The following is a 24,308-nucleotide window of genomic DNA, read 5'->3' on the forward strand; positions in this document are numbered from 1 at the left end:
TAATTCATTGGTAATGCAATCATTGTTGTGATATTTTGGCACTGTGCATCCAGCTATGAAAAATTCATCTTAGGTCATTATTTCTACTCAAGAACAGTTTGCCATTTCCCCCGTTTTTAGTGTCTTTCATCTGCTATTTTAAGCAAAACAGAGTATCACACGGTCTTCTGTTTCCTTTGTCCAGTAGTGCATTGGAACCCCTCTGATATATTTAGCCCCTCTGATCATATTTATCTCTAAATCTGAAGTGGAACACTGTCAATAGTAGATGTTGAATTTGCTTTGAAATAGAAGGTCGTCTAATTCCTCTGCTGGGTTTCTACTGTGTGCTTCTTGCATGTACACCTTTTCTGAAGCACAGTCTCTGCTGATCATATGTAAGGGGAAACACGATCTCTCGAGTGTGCAGTTTTAACACTGAACTCTGTTTAGTTTAAAACCAAGAGTTTGGATTGGAGGAACAAGCTGGTAGTAGGTTGATAACCTACACTTAACCGTAGTTCTTGATTTTAGTGATACTTAAGATTTTAAAAAACACTGTTTCTCTTTCCTGCTGTTTAAAAAGTGTTCTTCACAAATTTATGTTCTTTTTTTTTTGTATTTTTTTTTATCTTTCATAGGTTCCAACTATGGGAGTCCCCGTCCAGCTCATGCCAACATGAATGCCAATGCAGCTGCAGGGCTTGCCCCAGAGCATATCCCTACTCCAGGGGCAGCTCTGTCCTGGCAAGCTGCGATTGATGCTGCCAGACAAGCCAAACTGATGGGTAGTGCTGGCAATGCAACAATATCCACAGCTAGCTCCACGCAGAGAAAACGACAGCAGTATGGGAAACAGAAAAAACAGGGTACCACCACAGCTACACGTCCTCCCCGGGCACTGCTGTGTTTAACACTGAAAAATCCCATCCGGAGGGCATGCATCAGTATCGTCGAATGGAAATATCCTTTTTGATGTTCTTATTTGGAAAACCACAAATTGTTTGTGTGCACATCAGGCGCAATTCATAAGTGTGAAGAAATCAATACATTAGGTTGAAAGGCGCCACTGGAAACATACAGTCTTAACTGATATACTTTATGCTGGGGTTAGAAAAGTTTAGGACTGAAGCCTTAACTATACCCGCGTGTAAGAAATCGCTAGAAGTATAAATGATAAAGGTCTGGGGTTGAATTCTGCTCTTTTGAAAGCACGTGGCCCAGGCTGGAATCAATTAGAGATAACAAGATATCTGAGGCCAAAATTGAATTGACTGTATGGAATTGATAGCAGCTGCTTGCTTTCTCTTCTTTTTAGTGCAGGCACTTAGAGATGCTGCCAGTTCAACAGCCCTGTTACTTTGAATCACACCCTTTTTTTGATAAACATGTGACATTGCACTTTATACAGTACAGAGGAAAGAATTACTTTAACTGCCATTGGCTTTATTATGTGGAAAGAGCAAAGCGCATTTTAGTCACTCAAGTCTGATCAGCACAAGCTGGAATTAAGAATTTGGTGTGAAACACAACTTTAAACAAAATATACTTCCCTCACCTCCCCAAAGAGAAACCAGTACTAACCCTGGCCAGCAATTATCAGTAAATAACAAACTAATGGGATTCTTCAGTAAATACAAAAGAAAAAAACTGTTGTTAGGGATAGGTAAGCATATCAAGGGAAGCCAGCACAGAACTTGACAATAGTTAATGATAAAACCCAAAATGATGTCATTTAAGACAACAGGATAATATTGTTCCTTTGGGGGTCTGGTGGGATGTTAGGAAGACAAAAACTGAACGTGAGTATAGTGGGTCTTGCTGACATGGACGTATTTTTCAAATGAAGAACTTGTTAAAAATGCTCCTGTCAATTCTTAGATGTCCTGAAACTACCTGCTTGCCTATTCTGTTCTTCTTCAGATGCAAATTTTTAATCCTTCTAATTAAGTTTTCTTCCTTTTATCCTGTCTGGCATAGCTCTGATACTTTAAGCATAAAATGATGGATGATGACTAATAGATGAAGCTGAATATTGGTTTACTTGCCAGCACCCCAGTAACCACACGTCTTTAGAGAAAGAGCAGAGAGTGACATTTGATAAATGAATAAGATCAGCTATGAATGATGGGAATGATGTGTTGTAAAACAGGATACAGCACTGCTGAGATCAAGAGAAGACCAAACAATGTGATTAAAGCAATCCAAAGATGCTGATGTTTGCATTTTTTGGTTTTGTTTGGTTTTAGGTGAGTTGATGGAAGTTTTTTTCCATCAGACCCTCTCATGGAACATTTAGTGTTTATAAATATGAAACACTTCAATGACAAGTAAAAATATCAGAGAGTTATGGTAAGGTTTAATTTTATTCTGTGCTCTGACTTTTCCTAATTGCTAAAAACTTCTGAGGAGAGGTTAGCTTAATTGCTGAACCACTAAAGGCTAAGCATAGTAGATACTAAACGAATGAAATTCAGGTCTATACACAGTAAATGCTGCACGTACAGCCTAAGGTGTATGAGAAGTCCTGTTAATCTCACATATAGTCCACCTACCCTGATCTGTTCTTCCTGCACGTTATCGTGTGTCTCCTATCATTCATAGGTTCAAGCACGGTAGTCTGGAGAGTTTGGAACCCTTTGACTCTTCCGTATGTGAAATGCAGAATGTATCTCAGCACACATAGTGGTCAGGGGCCTAGGATTTGCATATATCTTGCAGTTCAGGCTGCTGCACTACCCAATCTCTGGTTCTTTCCTGCTAAAACCTGCTGACCAAAATCATACATGCTGCACTGACACTTGCCAGTGCTGCAAAGCCAGTCCCGTGGTAGACAAATTTATGCTCAAATACACTCTATGGCACAAGTTATCTTTGGTATTCTCCCTGTCCTATCCTGCTCTTCATTCCTCTCCACAGTACTTGTGAGTTATCCCAGAGCTAGCATCCAGGATATTCTTGCAGGCAAGTAAATGTAGACAGACTGTAAATCTGGTCTCTAGTCTGAGTTTGGAGACACTTCACAGCAATTAAGGTTAAGGAGTCCACCAAAGCAGACGACGTACAGTGCCAGCAGATTGGTCAGCAGAGAAATGCCCTTTGATTCCAGTGTACGGTCAGTGGGACATCAAGGTTGCGCAGGATTTATTTGTTGAACATCCCAAATATTTGCAGTTTCTTGCCCTAACAAAGTTGGTGCCAGGCTGAAATGCCCTTGAATTGGTGCTTGTTTCTCTGTCATATCTTAAATTCTTCTTGTCCCTAATAATACTGTGTAGGCACATTTTGTTTTCCCTATGATGCCAAATGAAATGCAAATAAAAGAGAAATAAATACTCCTTCAAATAATTTTTAAGCAAAACAAGTATACACACTAATGTGTAGTATAAGCACAGTTTGGACAAAGCCTTTTTTTAACCTTAACAAACTATCATCATTTAAACATCTTCTAGTTAAATATATGCATATATATATTGGGCCCTTGCATTTGACTTTATGAGAGGGAGATGGGGTTGGGGGTAGAAGAACCAAACAACAACCAAAAAATTCCCCAAACATTTGTTGAAATTATTTCAAGGTTTGTAAACGCAGATGGAAAAGACAGAGAGAAACTAATAGTAAGAGGAAAGATTACAGTCCTTCTAGAACAGGCTTCTGCTATTAAAAAATAATACAGCCGCACTTAAAGGAAAACAGGGAAAATGCAATCTAAATAAATAAAAGAAGAAAAAAACTTTTAAGAAATCTGTGTTTACTCTGGCACGCGACTGGCCTACACTGCTTTTGACATATTAGGAAGATTCTTGGCTGGAAGCTCCTGAAAGCACTTAAAAAGGCATATGTTTCTTTTCAGAATATAAGGGGCTTGGAATGTTTTCTTTAAACAGAATTCTTATAAATCTTTTATTTTTTTTATTTGTGTGTGGACATTTTGGAACAGTTTCCTTAACTCCGTTCCTCAGACCATTTGAAATAATTATTTTACTGACTATTTTTGCCAATTGTGTGGCCTTAGCTATCTATATCCCCTTTCCAGAAGATGATTCCAATGCCACCAATTCCAATCTGGTAAGTCCTTTATGATGTTTAGTTTTGCTATTTTGAAAGTCCTTTCTAAAACTGACCAGGGAGACTGTTGAAGCCAGGAAACATAAATATATCCACCAAAGATGAGAACGTAATACAGTAAAAATTGGTTTTGAGTGCTGTGCCTCCACTATTCGTGCTAGCACCTATTTCAGTATATCTGGCTTTAGAAAAGAATTTTCCAAAAATTGTGTGAATGATGTATCCTGATGTTTTGGTTAACAAATTTCTGCATGCTGCAAAAGTGCTTGGTAAGTTTAAAGCTGCAGGTTTTGCAGGAGAAATCTTTTAATTGTGGATTATATGGTGGGTTTTGACTTACAAAATGCCATTGTGAAATTGATACTGTCCTCCCAGGTGATATATGAGAGCACATATTGTTGACTGATCTCTATGAAGTACATTAATGCTTGCAGTTCTTTGGCATGTGTTTTGTTGAACAATATTTGTGGTTTCGGCTGTTGTGGTTTGGGGCTTTTTCCTCTCTTGTTGGGGGAATATAGCTTTTCCTCTGTCACCACCGATACTAATGCTGGTGCTTTGGGATACAGCTATCCATACAAAAAGGCAAGAATGCTTACTTTTAGCTTAGTGTGAAGTCATAGCAAAGAGTTCTGTTCAGTAAGGGCGCAACAACTCTGGAACACAATTTCTGAATTAGCAGGAAACATTTTTCTTCTTCTCAAATACGTGAACAAATCTCCTACTTGTCTGGTTGGATCGGGATGAAACCTTGCTCCCAGAGTTTAAGAGCTGGGATGTTGTTTCCTGATACAAGTTTACTGAGACATATGAGATACTAGAGCAACAGAAGAGGAAAACAAAAGTCATATTTCTAAAGTAGGGATAACTGGAATGGCTAACGGACTTTGTAATTAAAATGATCTATGCTGTTCTTGGAAGTCAGTAATTTGATTAACTATCTTTTGAAGTTGTATAAAACAAATTGTGAGCCTCAGGAATTTGCTGGAAGAGCACTTGTGTGTTAAAAAACCCCAAAACACCCAAAACAACAACAATCTCCCACAAACCTCAAAAAACTCTAATGCCCCCCAAGAAACCCTGAACAAAAGGAATTATTATGTAGTGCCTTTCCACTGTAACTCCTTAAAAAATTTTAAAAATAGGAGCAGGAGGAGATAAGTGACTGTTAACTTTTAACTGTTCTCTGTATTTACAGAGTATATGAGTTAGTCTTGTTTCTCTTTTGCCATTATCTCTTTGGCAGCTTGATTAAGTGTTTAACAATGACGAATTATAGTGTGTATGTTTAAAACACTTCAGTATGGTATTTTTAAAAAATAAATATCTTCTGTTAAAAAAAGCAGATTCAATTGATCCTTTGGCTATAAAAGGCGGTGTGGTGTTTATCGCATGCTCTGATTTGCAAGGTTAGAAGAGGAAAATGAAGCAGAGTTGAAGGTTAAAGGAATCTTAATTTGTCTTGAGTTTAATTGAGTGTGGTTATTGGCCTTATTTCAGTGAGGAGACTGCTGTCTAATACTAGGTTGAGAGTATATTCATAACTGAATGAGGTAATTTGAAACTGTTCTACTATCAGGAAACATGCACTTTGTGAGCTGTGTTGCTATTCTACATTGGTTTTGGAAGACATCTTTGCATCATTTGGTCAATCTACTGAAACAGTCGTGTTATTTGTGAGTAGGATTTAAAAATCCCAGCCAAGCAAGAATTATCATCTCAGGAAAGTTTAGAAATGTTAATTACCTTGAAGGTGAGGCAGCATTGTTAGTTTATCTAAATAGCTGTTTCAGAGAAGTAAGAGAGAAGAAAGTCAAATGCGATGTCTGCTTAACTACGCTTTGTTCTTTGGGTCTTAATGGAAAAAAGTAATTAAAAATGGAAAATGGGATATTTGGTATCCCATGAAGGGCTTGCACTAGTGGAGTTAAGACTCTGTTCTACACTATAGGTCAAACCCTGGAGCTCTGTCTGCTCAGTAACCTTCAGTCTTGTGATCTTCTGTTAGTTTGTGTTTCTTGGGTTTTATTTGTTTAGGGTTTTTTTTTTTGTTGCTTGTTTTCTCATGGTGCTATTGTGATTGGTGAGTAAGGTACTGAAAAATAGGGAGGGGAAAGGGAGGCAAATGGGTGAGATAAGGGTGAAAAAATATTAGTTGTGTTTTGGAATGGGATGAAAGAATAGATGAAACTCAGAATTAAAGGAAAGCTATTCCAGATGGCAGGAACTGCAGAAGAGTGGGACCTTAGTCTCAAAAAGCCAAACTGTACATGCAAGTGACTAGAAAGAAGTTACTGTAAAAAAAGATGTTACTGTAAAACCTTATGTACTCACTTGATTTTTTAAAATGTTTTTTTCCACCTGTGAGCATGTATTTTTCAATCCGATTTATTTTGTAGCCATGAAGTCTAGAGCTCCAAAGGCCATAATCTGAAACAGGAGAGGAGCGTATGTCTGCAATGTGTGCACGCAGGTTAATAGAATGCACAGCTGTGTGTACTGTGCAGAAGTGTGAGTCTGGCCAGATATATACAGAATCTTCCTAGCTGCCCAAATGAAATTTTCACTTGTGTAAGAACTCTTTACTCAATCTGATTTTGCATTCGGTGTTTCTAGGAGTAAATCTAACACAGAAACTCCCACGTACCTGGTTTCCTGAGCCATCCCTATCTTCCTGAGACATAAAGAAAGTATCTCCAGAAAACATATCATGGATAGTAACTGTTTTAAAAGGTCTGAAAGTCACACATTAACAATTTTCCAATAAGCTGCCACTTTTCCCTTAAGGTCTGAGTATTCCTTCTCTAAGGTTTCATTATAACTTTTTAAACAACATTTTCTTTGAGGGCTGAGGTAAAAATTCAGTCACGCATTTTTAACAAGCTAGTGGAGTAAAGGGTAATGAGAGAAGAGAAAGTAATCATTTGAGTGTCTTCTTTCCTTCTCTCCCTAAAAGCAGAAAAATGATAGCTAAATAATGTTTTGATAAATAATTGCTCTCTATGAATTTAACAGATATGAACAGCCCTTGGTCAGATAGGGCGTACTTATTGTCAGATGTCTTCCATAGAAGGCTTGAAGAAAAACACGCCTCTTTTGGCTGTACAAAAGCAGTAACCTGTAGCAAGACCTCCATTTTAGCTAGACTTCTCTTGAGGTGCAAGACCTATTTGATATCATGCCACAGTAATTAGCATGAGCATTGAAACTAAATACAGAATAGTCCAATAAATATTTCCTTCCCGTTTGCAGCAGCAGTGAGTCGTGGTTAGCTGTTATGTATTACTAGGTTAAATACCACAAGAATGTTGTGACCGGTTCTCTGCAATGTGGTTTCCTATAAGGGTAACTCCCATAGATTTTCCAGCCATTTTTATCAAGTCTAGAGATGGTAACTTGGACAGTGAAACACTTTTATTCTTAAAATGCACATTTATACTAAACCCTAGATTTCTTATTTTTCTGCTCACTTGTGTCTTTGTCACTAGCTTTAAGAAAAATGCCAGAACAATAACAAATACTAACAAATACTTGAAATTGGCTACAGCAGTTTTGCATTTTAGCTCTGCAGCGTGTGCACTGGAAAACTATTGAACTCACACAAATTGAGGGGAGTTGTATTGGGTGTAGAATTTTTTTGCTATTAATGAACTCTGTTGAGACTTTGCTTAAATTTACAAGTAAAGGAAGCTCATGCATGACCCTGCAAAGAACAGTTATATATTCTCTTGATGCAGTCAGGAAATTGGAGCTAGTTTAAGGGGAATTAAAGTTAGCCTGCATGAGAGGTTGTAACTGATACGGAGGCTTTCTGCTTGTTATCCCTGCAATTATGCATTAGAACAGAGATAACGTACATTTAGGAATAAAACTATAGACTGCCCAAGATAGGAAGCTGAGAGGAAAATGCTTCTGTCACTTTACTGGCAACTGCAAATGGCACAAGCCTGGTCAATGTCACAGCATGGTGATAACATAATGAGGTTAAGACCAAGGTTTAAAACACGTTCCGTGGAAGGCAACTGAGTCAGTTGTTTATGCTTTGAATAAACAGCAGGAGAAGATTTTTTGTGCTGTTTTGATAGCTCTACTTTCCCTCCCCAGTCCTTATTACAGGAAGGAAATCCTGTTGTACACTGATTAAATATATATATAAAAAATTCTTTTGTTCATACGTGAGCTTAAAATGGGATGTCACCTTCAGATTCATTTGTTAACCCTGAAATAGGACCCTGTGAAAGGAAAGATGGGATTTCTGCTTCCTTGTAAGTGCTTGTGCCAGCTGGTGTTTGTGGGAACACCTGCCTACAGAAAGGGGGCTTGCCTTTTAGGAAGGTATGGCTGGTTTATTAACTGGTGATTATGGTAGTATCCAGTTAAGCAGTTGATTCCTGTTCAAACCAGAAGAAAGTTTTTTTATCTTTTACATTTGCAGTACGCTGACACAATAGGTGTGGATGTGGCTGTGCACACACACTAAATTTCTAGATACTGGCATAACAAATTTGCATTTTTTATATCGGAGAATTCTGGAGTCAGCATATTGAGCAGTCTCTCAGTTTTTCTTGTGCAAAGTCAGAAAGTGTTAGAGAGTGAAGTGGGGGTGACGGAGTCGGAAAAATAAAGGATAGATTTTCTGGATAAGGGTAAGGAAGAATACTGCATAAAAGCTTCTGGTTCTCTTGTGCCGTTGCTACCATTATCCTGTGTGACAGTTCACAATTAGTAAGTGAATACAGTATTGAGCTATACTAACATTACAGGTGAGGTGAACTGGGATAGAGTGGGTACCAAGCTAACAAGCTCTGATGGCTTTATTAGCTTGGGACTCATGCCAGCACTGCTACAGCTTGGGGAAGTTAGAGTATTTGAAAAGTGGGCAGTGAGCGACAGAAGCTGGAAGAGCATGACCGAGGAGGCCGGAAAGGGACGGGAGTCAGGGTGAGGCAAGAAAAGATTGTTCCAAAAAATCCTTGATGAGGACTTAATCCAGAAAGGCTGTGAATCACTGACCTGTGTGATACTAAAGAAGTTGAATATGATGGAATTTATGCTCAACATTTCCCAAAGTTCTCAGAAGCAGGGAGAGGCTGATACTCAGCATCTCTAGCAGTGGTGAAGCACAGGGTGGAAGAATAATCATTGGGCTTGACAGAAGACATTCAAGCTTGTCTGCTGGTTCTGGTGTTGGCAAACTGTGTGGCCCTGGGTAAACTGCTCTCTCAGTTCTCCCAGCTGTAAAGTAAGTAGGTTACTTCTTCCACAGTGAAAGGTAAACAGTGCGTTACATCACACAGATTATTACAAGGAATACGGTAGAAAAGACTGTCAAGAAAAGAATAAAATCTGTGATAAAATCCAAGCCAGTGGTCACTTACTGAATAAAAGGGGTAAAAGGTAGGACAGAGGTCTCATTTCCTTGCACTGATGGGGGCAGAATTTAATTTCTGCAGAGAAGCACATAGGACTGCATTGCCAAAATTTGCTCAACTGTGTTGGATTAACTTGAGGGAGACTCTTAGCATTTGATACTTACATTTGCAGCCTTTGTATTTTTCTTTTGTATCTAGTGGTGTCATTTCCTAGACTTTGTGAAGATGAAACTGGTAAAGCAGAGATTAACGCATGTATATGCTACTGGCAGGACCAAAACTGTTGGTTTCCTTGGGCAGGCCTCTGCCACTTGAGTTGCCTGGGTAAGAGGTGATTCTCTGTGTGGGCCAGGTGAAGATAGGATGGGGAAAGTTTAGCAGAGGGATTCAGAGGCATTTGCCCATAACAGAGGAATGCCTGGTTCCATTCCAAGGAATATACTTGAAGGGCTCCTATGTGTCTCTGGAAAAAGGGGTTTCTTTTGGTCTCTCTCCAATAATGCCTCCTTCTGAACCTCCCTCAATCTCAACTACAGCTGTCTATCACTCTTCCTCAGTTCTGCCATTTCTGTTTGTTTTCTTTACTGTAAGAAACCTGAAGTATGGGCTCCGTCTTTCTACCATTTCATCAGCAATTTTCTGTCCTGCACGGGGCTTGCTATTCAGTCCCAATCAAATCTTGAGCTTCTGCTTCTCTTTATACCAGTGATCCTAGTGTCCTCGCTCAGTCTGCGCTTGATGTTGTGTACCATCTCTTGATCTGTTCTGAGATCTCTCAGGTCTGTTTGTCCTCATTTTTGTTGCTTTTTTAGTTCATTATCTTTGCTTTGCCAAGTAATTTTTCACCTTCTAGTCCAGCTTCCATCAGACCTGTCCCTTTTGCTTTCCCTTTTTCCTGTTAAGTGCATTCTCCCCTCCATAGCAGTTTCATATGTTACTCACCTGTTTTCCTATTTGATCTTGGCTTTGACTCCCTGACCACTTCTCTTGTTAATTCTAGTCTTAAGTCACTTTGCACTCCCAAACCTGGTCTCTGTAACCAAGCAATCCCAATGTTCCTTCCAACCTCTACTTTCTGTTCTCAATGTTTGGTCTCCCACTCTGAGCCTGTCCCTTGTTTGACCTTCAGCCCTTTTATGTTTGAAATCAGTAGTGTCCTTCCCAATGGTATCTGCATGTCAGTGGTAGAAATACCGAGCTGGCAGCCCAACTCAAAATTCAGTTGCTTTATTTCAGCTTGATTCAGACCAGTCAAGAACAGTTACTACATGGGCCCTTGAGAGCCTTTCTAGCCCTTGCTCAGCATTGTGGATGTGACACATACATTCTGGTCTGCAGAACCTGTAAGGTGCCTGATTAATATTTGTAATGACAATTTGGGTGTTAAGTCTTAGCAGATCTCTGTGGAACCTGTGCAGATGGAGATTTTTAAAAGTCAATGTGGAAAACTTAAGTGAGCAGGCAAGGCAAAAGATGCAGCCCTGATACCAAGGCCATTAATGTGGCAATTCATATGACATTGTTATAAAGAATACGATCACTAAGGAAAATAGTTGTTGAGCTGTTTTTTTTTCAACTTGGATAAATCACTGGATATTGTTAAACTATTTTGTCTGAAATAAAGAGTGCACAAATAATCAGCTTGAGACAGAAACCAGCTTGGAAAAATGTAGTATTAACTGGCAAAATCACCATTCAGAGCAGCTGAAAACAGTATCTTAATAATGGAAAATGTTGGGTAGCTTTAACTGAAGTAGTGCTACTGGTTCACCTCTGAATCAGTGAGATATTGAAAAATGTCATAAGAAGCTTTCAGAATTAAGTAATGAGCTATTTATAACGCTGTAACAATATCAAGTACATTGATAGTGCATGTATGTTATGCAGTATATAATGTAATAAAGATAAGAGGATTAAGAGATACTTTTTCCAAGGGGAAAAAGTAGTTTTCAGGTAGGATTTGAAAGTAAAATACATGCCTTTGAGACAAAATCAAACTTTTCAAGAAGGGCAATCCTGGTTTGGAGGAGTTGCAGAGAGAGGACCTTTGTTCAAAAACTTACAAGATTGATAGAAGAAATGGATACTCCAATTTGCTTACAAGTAGGACTGTAAGTGTAAGTTGTGAAAAAAGATTCTGTTACGCAAACTAGTCCTAGTCCATGAAAACAGTAACTTTAAATTTGCAGCTTGTATGTTTCTATGTAAGCGATTTTGAAATTTTAACTATATATTGTGGTTGTGATTGATGGCAAGTTCGTTGGTTTAGTCTAAACATTAAGCCATTTATCCCATTTCTTTAGACAGCTCTAATTACCACTTTCCCTTTCTTTATGTGTATGCTTTCTAAATCTCTGACTTATCAAGTGTGTTTCAGATTTTTTTATCAGGTGGTAATTATCCTTGTTTATCAAACCTCAAGTTCACTCTGTAGGATGCTTTTTTAATTTTTTTTTTTTTTTAGTTTTTTTGCCTCTCTTCAGGAAAGATAGGAAAAATGTGGAAGCAGGTCAAACGAGATTTTAAGTACTGTTGTTCTCACTGTAGTCTGATTCCTGACCCTGCAAAAGTAACAGAGTCTTTTAAAAGCAGTGGCCATTTCCAAAATGGCAGGTACTTTTTGTATTGTCTTTTTGGCATGTGTCCTTGGTCCTTAATAAGTCTGTGGGATGTTAGACTTCTCTTATGAATTCATCAGAATCCCCTTAATGATGTTAGGACCTAAGCATCTCTAGAAATTCAATAGATGCTTTTACATATGATCTCTAGATTCCTTTATGTATAGTTTCTATTATACAGTGTTCTTGGGTTTTTAGTAAGGCAAGTGACCCATTGACTTCACTAGAGTTTACATGACTAAGTTACGCAAATCCATCCACTAATTTAGTGTGTGCTATTGTCAAGCAATTGTTGGAACACTGAGCTTTGTTAACATCTACAAAATCATTGACTCTAAAGGCAATAGTCCTTGTACTTGGGGAAAACTGAAAAAACCCAGCACTTTTCATAATCCCCTTAAATGAAAAAATGTATGTGCTTTTTGCTAGGAGGCATGATTGCGTAAAGGAAGAACATGTTTTGTATGTTTATCGAAGTTTGACTAACTGTTCTCCTTGTAGACAATTCCTATTTTTCCCATGTTTTCTACTCTAAAAACATGAGGGTCCATATGTTATAGCAGCTCTTCAGTCCTCATGGCTGAATGATGGACAGCCTGTTCTTCAAAGAAAGCTAAGACCATCCTTGATAACTTTTAAGAAATGCTGGACAATTTATAAATCACTTTGTCTACAACCTTGTGGAAAAAAAAATCCCCTTTTTTTCTTGCACAATAGCTATAAAGAGCCTATAGTTATCAATTAAATGTCTCTATTAAAAATACAATGTTGGAAGGTCAGCATTTGGGGGAAGACTTTTAACAAGCAGCAGGAAACATTCATTAATCTCTCTTCAATATGTTACATTTATGGCAGATGCTGGCAAGCTGGCACAGCAGGTTATATCCTTAAAACATCCTTAGCAAGCTGTTTCCTCTAAGCCTAGGAAAGAGAGCTGGACCATCTTTGGACCACAGTGTTTTTCTAACCTTCTGCTGTAACCTTAATGATGTGTGATCGTCTGTGGCACACTAAGGAATGATATTTTGCTCAGTTGAGACACTTTAATTATGTATACCTGTAAAGTTTCATATGTGCATGGTGTAAACAGATGCCTTGATGCTCATCGTAAGCATATACATGCAGATCTTAAGCTCTATTGCAGAATGCCTGTTGAAAAGAGCATATCTGCTTTTTGAATACTCTTACCCTTCTGTTGTTGCTGGTTCAGTTCCCTTACAGTCTTTCTAACAGTGGTGTCAACACCTTGAGCCTCATGCACTGAATTTGGTGATGGCAGGAGCAAGACGCTCAACTCCCACGCTGTAAACTTTCCAGAAGCAGCATGTATGTGGTTCCCCAGCTAGCAGTGTTGGCAAGCATGCAACTGATTTTTCAGGCTGTCCTGATAAACTTGCACTAATGGAAAGTTTGGGATTTTGGAATTCTTCCTCTTCTGCTGGCTTGCTGTTGCCTTTCTATTTGCTGTAAAACTTGTAATTAGATTGCTTATATTAGGAACTGACACAATCATCTTTTGCATATGATCATCTTCATCTTGTATGCTGAAATGTTTTTCTAGTTAGCAATAAATGTGTTTAATCTCTTACTATTACTCTTTGATCTCAAGCATGGTGAATGCTTTTTATATGGGCATTTTTAGATGTTTTAGTTCTATTACATACCCTCAAATATAAAACCTCAGACAAAAGCGGAACCTGATTGGTTTTTATTATTATTATTTTTACCCATTGAAAGCACACACAGTGCTGTTATCCTTCTGAGACCTTATTGTTTGTTAGAATAACTTTAAAAGAAGAATCCCTGTTTAAATGAGATTATACAGCCAAACATGTGGTCACAAAAGATTTTTAAAGATTTAGTTGCATAACTGTTTCACAATCTAAACTTGTGTTTAAAAACAAACAGAGAGCTTCTCCTTATGGTCACAAAGATAGTGTTTGAATCTGAACAAAAGGCACATCAATGCCCTTCAAGAGTAGTTGGCTGAGATGAAAGAGCGCAAGATGAAATAACATCGAAGAGAATGAACAGCTCCTGTTCACCTCCTTTAGCTGTTAACACTAACTCATAGCAATGACAAACTAAACCTCAAACACACATAAGACTTGTAGTACTGTAGTGGCAGATATAGCGGCATTTAACCATTGAGGATTGTTTTTCTGCACAACAAGGAAACAGTGCAGCCTCTGCTCTTTAAAGCCACTGCTGTCCATAAAGCGAAGGGAAGGAAATAGAAGATTTCCAGCTTCCCATGTCTATTAAATGCCTCAGGTGCCTCCTGAGTCCAAGAAGCTAACTAAGCATTTGCTTATGCAAACACTGAAAAATCATGTGCAACTATAGCAATGGAGCGATACTGTATTTTCATCTGGAGTTTTCTATAAAATCTAATGCTGTATTTCAAAGCAGGGAGAATAGTAGCTGAAAGTTGGCATCTGCATGCAGATATCTGAGCTGGATGTGCAGCTGTGTTGTGCACCTTAAGTTGCATTGATTTCTACCAGCAAAAAACCTGATAAATCTCCTTTAAATCCCACAGCTTGTATCCTAATTTTTAATAAGTCATTAATCATGATTAATTCTTCCTTTACCCAACCAGAACCAAGTTTTAGCTGTGAATCAAGTCACTGACTTTTTTATAGCCCTTATCTTATTTAACTTTTTTACTGTTTCCTCACTGTTTCCCGCTTCTCATTTAACAATCATATAATTTTTGTCCATCTCAGGGGTGTGATGCTTTCATCCTACCAGAAATAAGTTGTTGTTTATAGCTACTCAAACTCCAGTATTACCTTCTAGTTACTTAATTAAATGTTTGACACATTTGTCAACATACTTAAAAAGTAATTCCAGTTTCAGCCTCTTTTTCTTTATATTGGATATAAATATTAATGTCCAAATCTATTTTGTCTTCAGTTTTTATTGTCCCTATGATACAACCAGCACTGCTGCCACTTTGTTTTCCTTTTAAAGCATCAGGCTTTTGCGTGCAAGTATTTGGTATTCCATAGGTGAGCAAGGAAGAAGCAGATGAAACAAAGTTGAATGTTTTAGCCTCTCAGAGGCCATGTAATATGAAAATGTGTTTGAGTCTTTTGGATGATCTTTCTATAGTGAAATCTTACGGAGTGAAAGAAAGAGAAGGGAAAAAAAGAAGATGTTGAAATGTATTTGTGACTCTCAGAAGGCCTAATTCTGCTAAGCTTGAGCATGTACGTAGCAGTTACCTTACAGAGAATATGGCTATGTGAAGGACATAGTGTTTTAAAGGTTTAAAGAACAGGAGCTAATCTAGGGAGAATGCAATGCAGTATTTGAGAGCAGCAAGTGCTGATACAGCTGTGAAAATATTTCTGATAAATACCTCTTGAAATAAATTCAGTCCTGGCTGACAGCTCCTTTGGGAAATGTTTACCTTTGCTTTCACATTTCAATACTGTATTGAAAAAAGAGACCACGGAGATATTGATTCCCCTCTCAGAGGAAGAGAGATCACAGCTTGTGTTCAAGCTGCTGCTCATGTGCTCTGCTTTGCTCTATTTACTCAAGACCTTTTCCATGGTAGGCAGGTTACATTGTTGGACTCCAATATGAATCTAAAAGATTGTGTTTAAAACAGTCAGTGTTTTTTGTGGTTCATGCCCTGCCTCTACCGACCAGACATGAACTAACATGGCTCCCAGCCTGTGTGCCTGCTGCTGCACTTCAGTAAAATACAAAGGAAGGTTTCATTGGATGATAACTTATACTTTTTTTCCTTTTCTTGAATCATTGGTTCTTCATTATGTCTTAGCTTTTTTAAAAAAGTCTCTGTTGAACTAATACATTCAAGCAGAACTTACGAAGAACATGGTTCCACCTTTGCTAGGATCCGTTTCCAAGATCTTATTGAGGTCCAGGGTTGTGGATGTTTCTGAGTGATGCTCGTGGCAACTTGCACCACTGAGAGGCTGTGTAATTGTCAGGCCTTGTGCCTGTCACTTCAGTCTCTAACAAAAATACACATTTATGTTAACACAGATGTTCAGGGTAACAGGCACCAGTCTGGAGGCTTCTCCCTTGTCTCTGCATGCACACACTGCAGCAGCTGTGTAGGAGGAGTGCCTCTTTTTCTTCCTTGCATCTTCCCTCCTGTATCACTGGGATGGGTAGCAGGTCGATTTGACAGTCTGTGCTGGAAAGGAGGCTATTGAAATAGTAGCAGAGCAGGTGAGGCCTTTCACTGCTCTCCCACGGGTGGCTGTTTTAAGCTTTCATCAGGAGACTGTTGCAAATTGCCTTTAATCAATGCTTTTGCATATATGGACAAAGGGCTTGACCACAGCTAAATACAGTGATAACAACTGCTTTGTGTGCCTTTGTTGCTTTGGATGCCTCTGGCTATAGAAACTGATGTGCCTTTACTGTTCCAACCCAGAAGGCAAACTGGGCTCAGCAGAGCCTTTGACCTTTTGAAAGTGTATAAATCCATAGGGAACTGAAAATGATGCCTTTTTTTGTCGAACTGCTTAAAATAAAGTGGCCTATGACCTCTTGAAAGTATGCCTGCCCCAGTGGGACTATGGAGAGACCAAATGAACTAGACAATAGCAGGACTTGGAGGTAAGCACAAACTCAGATTTGGAGGCAACCTCCATCAATCAGACTGTATTGTGAAGTGGGAGGTAGTGATTTCAAGCATCTAGTCTTGTCCACTGATCATACAAATCCATGCAGTAATTCCTCTATCAAGAAAAGGGCAGTTGTGTATAGCAGACATGTAAGGACAACCTCCAGTCTAATTTTAAGCTGCTTAAGAACAATGTAACCAGACGAAAGATAGAGCTTTTTTTTTGATTGCTCCATACATTTTTCTGCTAGTATACAAATTTACACCAAGAATGAAAATGACTTTCCTAACTCCATGTAAATTCTGACAGATGGTACTTGAGTGATGGCTTAATTGTCCCTATTATGAGGACCATATAAGGATTTTTACTATCTTTTCACTGTTTCCTGATAATAATTCTTATGTTTCTTTCTTCTGAAAATACTGATCAGCATAATCTTTGAAGGATGGACATTGGAGGTAGATAAAGTTTTCAATGATGCTCTCACTAGCACAGCATAGGAAGGTAATGACTCTTCTCTGGTTCTCCTTAGGCATCATGAGCCTTATGAGCCATCCTATCCAAAAGCCTTGCCTTGATGCTTGGTTTTGGTTGACCCTTGACTGTGATCTGGAAGCCACTCTGAAGAACTGTTGCTCTCCAATATGTAATGACAGTTTGATAAGTTTGGCCTACATTCCTTGATCCCAGACATACGCCTTTCTTTTTGGCTGTGCTGACAAACATTGTTCAGTAGTTCCCAATTCCCTGATAAATACTCTTAAGCTTGTACTATTCTAGGAAAATTGGAAGCACTCAGATTGATCTAAGTTGGTGAGTGAGTCTCATTCAAACAGATTGCAAAAAACATGTTGTGTTTCTTCTGCTGTTTGGCTACTCCTGTCATGTCTATACATCTTCTCTCCATCTTACCTGCTGGACCCCCACTTTGTATACAAATAATTATGTATTTATTCTGTTCTGCTATCAGTAGATCTGTTTTAATTACACTAGAGAACAAGAAAGACTGATTGTGGGCTTTGAGTCTGTTATATTTACTTGCCATATTAAACCTTGTTATTTTAAATTTCCTGGACTGCATCAGGAAAGCAAGAACAGAATGCTTGTAGACAAATCCAGACCTTACTTCCTAAGACAGAGATGAGAACACATTCTCCCTCATCATGCATAAGTGTGAAAAGCGTTGTTGATTGTAAAGCAAACACTGAGGAGAAAATGGCTCATAGAATAATGTACAGAGAAAAAGCACCAAGTGAATTTTAAAACTCCCTCATGTTGTGCCTGGCCAACAAGAATTGTACAACAATTTGTTCAGACATTTAATGTTAGAAAAAGAAATTGTTCCTGCTTCAGGATATTTGCTGTTTTCTTTACAATAGTGAAATACTGTATACAAGCCCTAAATGTTTTGGAATCTAATCTCATCATGTCCATCAAATGACCATGCTCGAGGTATTTATTGATGAGGCTGGATAAATCCTAGCTGAAGAGAACACCACTTGTCGTGGAGTGAGTAAAATCCTGGGCATGATGCCAGACTCTCAGGGACAACTTTGCCTTGATGACATATAGTGATTTGTACTTGTCTTTTCTTCCATCACTGAGTGCTAGAAGAGGGAGAAGGGAAGAAGGATGAAAGCCAAAGCATTGTATACATACAGGGATGTTATTTATTTAAAAATTAAAATTTTCTCATTTCCTCCCCATTTTTGGGAGGGTGGTGTGTGGGGAAGAATTAGACTCCTAACTTCATGTGAAATTATATAGTCTGTCCTAAACATGAATTGGATATGATTGTGATAATTCTTTCTCATCCCCAAATTTTTTTTTTCCAGCTGAAATACTCATAATCCCGTGACAACAGAAGCTGGTTTATATTAAATCATCTTAGACTAGTCTGCTGATAAATAGACTGAGGTCTTGGTAGATTTTTTCTTGCTACTCAGTGATATTTTGTTTCAGTGAGCAAAAGTTCATTTTCCAGTCTGCCTTGAGTGAATGACAGAGAAGTATTTACAATTTAAAGATGGGAAATGACTGATACATAGAAGTCTTTTATGACTTTCAATATAGTCTTTTGTTTTGATAGCTTATTAAAATGAATTTTGGCACTTGGGAGACAAGAAACTTGTGCAAGTAGCAGTAGTTTCCACCTATTCCCTTACAGCCTCACAGGAAAATAGCATTTCTGGACAAAAGTTGAGTCAGGAGAGAGAAATGACTCATTCTTTGTACTGTTCTCTCTGACATTACTTCATGAACAATCAAGAGGTTTAATCTGAAGTCTAACTTGTATAAGAAAGCAGAAAATTTTACAACAATTCTAGGGGAGAATGGAACATGAATTTGGAAGATACATCCATTGTGGGTTAATAAATATACAAACTGCATCAGGCTGAGGAATCCTCCTGAGCTGAAAATAACTGAAGACTCAGAGAGTATGTGGGAAAAGAACATGCCTTTCGTGTCATTGATCTTCCTTTGACTTTTGATTATGGTCACTCTTGAAGGCACAGTACTGAGCTTGAGGAACACTTTTTCAGGAGTGTGGGGAGGCCTGAAAACCAGAGCTTCAGGATTAAAAATCCAGAAAGAGTCCAAGACATTTTGTTTTATGATTTTGTGCCAACCTTCTGCTGGCATGGAGGGGAAGGAAAGAAAAGGAACCAATGTGTTTTGAATATCTGAGACTCATAATACTGAAACCATCTTTTAAGGTCAGTAGTCTTTGCCTTTTACTGAATTCGGTTTAACAGACCATAATTGTAAGTGAAGCTGAAGATTTGTGTGTTGCTACTGTAATTGAATCTGAGGAAAAAGGAAGGTTCAAGGCTGTCAGCTGAGAAGCTCATCCTGAGACAGTAATGTAGGAGCTGCCAAACTCAGGTAGACATCTGAAAATGCACTTTTACCTCAAATTGCTAATTTTCTTGGTAATAAGGTTTGGCTTACAAAGTGCAGACTTAGGACCAAATGAATTTAGGAAATGAAATGTGAATTTGACTGGTAAAATTATTCATAGGGAATTTGCTTCTTTCACATCCCTTCTCATGGCTGAACTCTTCCCAAGAATGTCACTTTAATTCCCCCTTATTATTTTCTTAATAAGGTTGGTCATCAAAGCTGTGGCTCATAAATTCAAAGCACCTATGATTCCTGCCATGAAATACTACTGTCCAGATACATTTAAGGTGACCTTGCTTACAGTAAAACTAAATTCTGTGCTTTCCTCAGTTGTTCAGGATGCTGTTGTGGATTGTCCAGAGCACTGGATGTGAAAGTGGTCTTCCAGTTGTATAAAAAAATATTTGCTTTGGGAATTCAGTGATTTTAAAAGAGTATTTGGCAAAAAGTCTTCATCTCAGGATGGTGCAGAGAGTTGGAAGAGTGGTATTAAGCTGAGATAGGAATCTCAGCTAGAATTTGAGAGGGAGGCAGATAATATCACAATGTCAGTTCATGCATTTGTGATATAGTCCTTTATTCAATACATATCTTTTAAAATCTAATTTTGTTTTTGCACTGTGGTTAAGCAAGAGAAATTGGAAATCTGTGAAGTGACACCGTGAATCCTGCATTAGAGTCTTGGCAATGTAATGTCACAAAGCAGCTCGACGACTCACCATCAGACTTGTGACACTTCTTCTATTCATGATGTCCTTCAGTAGCTTTATTTCAAGGAGTTTTCAGTGGAGAGTCACATACAAGGACTATAAAGGAGATAGCAGGACCCAAGACATTTCAGCCTGTCTCCAAGGGAAAACAGACCTAGCAGCACAGTCTAGATACTGTCCCTATTTTCATCAATTCCCTAGCAAATTTGAATCCAGATATAAGTGTCCCAGATATCAGAAAAATAGATCTCTCTAAGGCCTCAGAAACCTTGCCTGAGCAGAATCCTCAGTCTTTCCTATAAAGTTCCTGATTAGGGAACTTAGAAGACAGCTTACAGGAACAGGCTATGCTTGCTGTTTGTGCATGATGTCAACAAGAACCATCTTTAATCACGTAGGGATATTCTACACTTTTTAAACAAGGCATCTACTTCCCTTTTAGTCTTTTCAATTTCAGTGTAGCGGAAGCACAGCAACACTTTGACATTTTTTCCAAAGTGACTTAGTAAGTTTACTAACTCTGTGGAGGTCATCCTGTAACCCATTCAAAACTGGGTACGTAAGAACTTCAAGGCAACTGTGTTCACTCTGTATTAGTGATGAAAGCGAATTTCTCTGGGCTCAGAAACTAGCCTGGGATGAGCTCTGCAGCATCTAGGTCTGTCTGTAGTATTTTCTGAACTGAAGGTCTCATGGCTGAGTCTTTGTGTTGGGAAACATCCTGCTACTTTTGCATTTGTTTTTGGCATTTCTCTGATTGTCTAGGAAGACGGTTCAGGAAAATGATTCTGAAAGCCAATAAAAATAAGCTGAAAATATTTCTTTTTCATACACTTACATATCACCAAGATGCCCTTAGAATCCAGACAGTGATGCATTTCCAAATCAAGATCCTTTTCTCTATACACACCTTTCTGTTAAATTTTGATGTTAAATTTATCTTTTGTTGATAAACTTTCTTTTGTGGACCACTAGTGGTTGTTACTGATCTCTTGAGGATGTTAAAGTAATCTAGAGATACTTGGAATTGAAGTTCTGAATTTCTAAAGATGGGCAAAGCAAAACTACTGTGTTACAAAGCCTCTGGTTGGATTTACTTGACTTCTAATTGGCCATTGTTCTCTCTGTATCAGCAAATGTGGAGGGTGATTGGCATGAACCAAGTTATGGATCACTGAACTTTTGGGAAGCTCAGGTTCAAGCCAAGGCAGACACATAGGAATGCATCACACAGGATCAAGGATGTCCTGTAATAACTCTTCAGCTCTTCCTGGACTTACCCTAGGTCCAATCCCTATGTGTAAATGTTGATGAAGATGCTTTTTTAAAATTTTTTTTATAGCCTTTCTTGTTATTTCATTGCCATTTTCAAAACTTTTCTAAGTATATAACTGTCATGAAAAAATAATCATCCAGTCACAGGTAATAAGGAAATGAGTGGTATGCTAATTGTTTTACCACATTTGCTTTCACTTCCAGCATTTGATTTAGGTACCTGGATTTAGGACAGGCATCAGGTCCTGTTTGACATTTAATTTGTCAAGAGAACAATTTTAACAGTGTCAAGAGAAGGTCACAGAGCCCATAGATGTATCATCTGTTAGATGTTATAGTATTTTGCGCTTGTAGATAATAAGTGTATGTATCATGACAATGCCTTTGTTATTTTAATAATAGTTAATATAGTGATTTGAAGAAAAGCAGTTCAGTTCTATTAGGAACACTAATTACACACTTCTGCAAAGACTCTGATAGTACATATGACAAAGGAGTTACAAAACGGTTATAAAACTCCTTGAGCTGAAAGTTTCCAGTAAATGATTCAAACAGATAGTCCTAATTCAACCAGCACAAATAAATCCAGTAAAAATATATATGACCTAAATTATGCGAAAAACACTATAGAGTCTGAGTATAAACACACTGATAACCACTTTTTAAAAGATTAATTTAAAACTACAGAAGAAAATGTTTTTATTTTCCTCTCCAAACTTAATTGTTTCATTAGCAGAAAAATAGTCACTAGCAATGCAAATTACCAGTTTGTTTCTTGAAAGAACTTTATAGGAAAAAATAGGAAGCTGCATTTTCTCCTATTTATCTGGGTGTTTTTTAGGCAAAACTATATCAAATAACATGAGCAAGATAATGTTTAAATACGGATTTTTGTATTGCTACCAGCCGTGGGTTTGTTTGTTGTTTTTAAGTGATATCGGTGCTCTCGGAGATGCTCTGTCCCTTCCATTACTGATATGAATGTTTGTGGTACGGTTGGCAAGATAGTAGTTCTGAACATATGTCAGTGCTTGCTGATTAGGATAGCATGTCTGTATGTGTGTTTGGGAGGATGGTGTCGTCTCTTTTTAGGTGAAAGCAGTGTAGTAACAGTCTACCTCTGCCAGGGGTTTTGAAATTGGAGTAATAGATTGAATTTCAATAGGCTGGAGCTGATTCTAGAATAATTTTGTATATCCTTACGAAAATATCTTCAATACAGATTTCAGAGAAGCTGTCTTCTCGGGTTTGCTATCTTGGGTGAGTGCAGCCTCGTAGTGAAATAACACTTGAGTAGCACATAGCATTTGCCGTAGCAGCACAGAGTAGTGCACAGATTGATCTGCGCCATGCATGTCATTAGACGCCAGTAAAATTATTTAAAGAATCAGAGCTGCTAGGAGCCTTAGTGGTAGGTCAGACCCTATTGTGCTCGGCATAATTGAGAATAAAAAATGATCCCTGTCCCAAATCTTTCAGTGTAGTGCATGGAAGAAGCAAACCTCCATAACTCAAAGTGTTTTCTTAAAGTACTAGGTTCTCTTTTCCTGAATGTGAATAAAGAATGTATGTTATCAATACAAGTGGGTATTTGAGTGAGTTTATCAGACTATCAAGAGCTGTCTCAAGGCAAGAGACGTGTATCATTGCAAATTAACGCTTTACACCCCTATATTTAAGAATGCATGAATTTACATAGCATTTTCAGTTTCTCAAGCTGTACAAAGTTACCAAAACAGGAATTTAGGTCTACTCTGTCATAGCGCTATATCTGTCAGTGTAATATTGAATTTATTTTTTTCCTATGCTATGTTTTCTGGAACAGTTGAATTGGAAGAAGAGGTGTCTGTTGGCTCTTGTATGTTTATAAGTACAATCAAGTATCGTCGTTGCCTTAAAACAAAATATATTATAATATAAGAAAGTCACTGGAATTTTTTTGTGCTTTATAAAAAGCATCATATATCATAAAGCATATTTATATGCTTTATAAAAAGCATATAAAAAGATGCAGGTGTTTTCACCTGCATCTAATGCATGCAATACAGAACACACAAGGAGGAATTTTTAAATAGAAAATATGCAGCATTATTCCAATGTTTGTGTAGTATTCTTAATAGAATAACTTGTACACTGTGTCCAATTCTCTGTTTTGTGAAGGAAAAAATATGGTGTTAGTGTTCAGGCCACATTTCATATCACTTTGTATCTTTTCTTTTCACTGGAAGATGAATCCTCAATAGTTGCAATATGTAATAACCTCCAGTAAAAATGTTGTGCCACCTTTACTGCATGTCACATTTAAATTTAAGGTAGCAGGCTGAGATTCAGCAGATGGTATTGCTTCCATGCACTGTTAGGCTTGCTGCTTCTAAGGTTCCAGCCAGTGGCACATGCAGGTGTTCCTTCCTGTCTTATTGTGCATAAAGTTAATTAGGGCTTGAAATTGCTGATGCATACTTATGGGACCCTCCTTTCTGTGATTTCTATAATGTTTAATATTCCAATTATCAACCATTCTGAAAAGCTAGAGTCATACACGTGACCACTGATTCGAAGTGTGTTTTGGCAGGCATGAGCATGCTTTCATTTTAGAATTTCCTGAAGTACTCTACATACTTATTCAGATTGTGTATGGGTAGGACAACATGATAGGGATATAGGAGAAAAAATGTCATTTGCTTTTCAGAAGAGGACAAAGTAAATTTAAAACAAGCTATACCATACCAAACAAATGCCCCATAAAGTGGGATTTTGCCTAGGCTTTGC

General features: G+C 38.0%; 1 protein-coding gene across 23 annotated transcripts in view; it reads left to right on the forward strand.

Moving 5' to 3' along the window:
- Positions 1-24,308, forward strand: part of CACNA1C (calcium voltage-gated channel subunit alpha1 C) — a 480,521-nt gene that overhangs the window by 71,171 nt on the left and 385,042 nt on the right. For all 23 annotated transcript variants that reach the window (XM_069861396.1, XM_069861462.1, XM_069861443.1 and 20 more), the window contains exons 2-3: positions 621-942; positions 3,942-4,047. In XM_069861396.1, coding sequence (XP_069717497.1) covers positions 621-942; positions 3,942-4,047 — 428 coding nt within the window. The remainder of the gene's footprint in view (positions 1-620; positions 943-3,941; positions 4,048-24,308) is intronic.

This window comes from Phaenicophaeus curvirostris, chromosome 1 (genome assembly GCF_032191515.1).
Source record: "Phaenicophaeus curvirostris isolate KB17595 chromosome 1, BPBGC_Pcur_1.0, whole genome shotgun sequence".
Classification (NCBI taxonomy): Eukaryota; Metazoa; Chordata; class Aves; order Cuculiformes; family Cuculidae; genus Phaenicophaeus; species Phaenicophaeus curvirostris.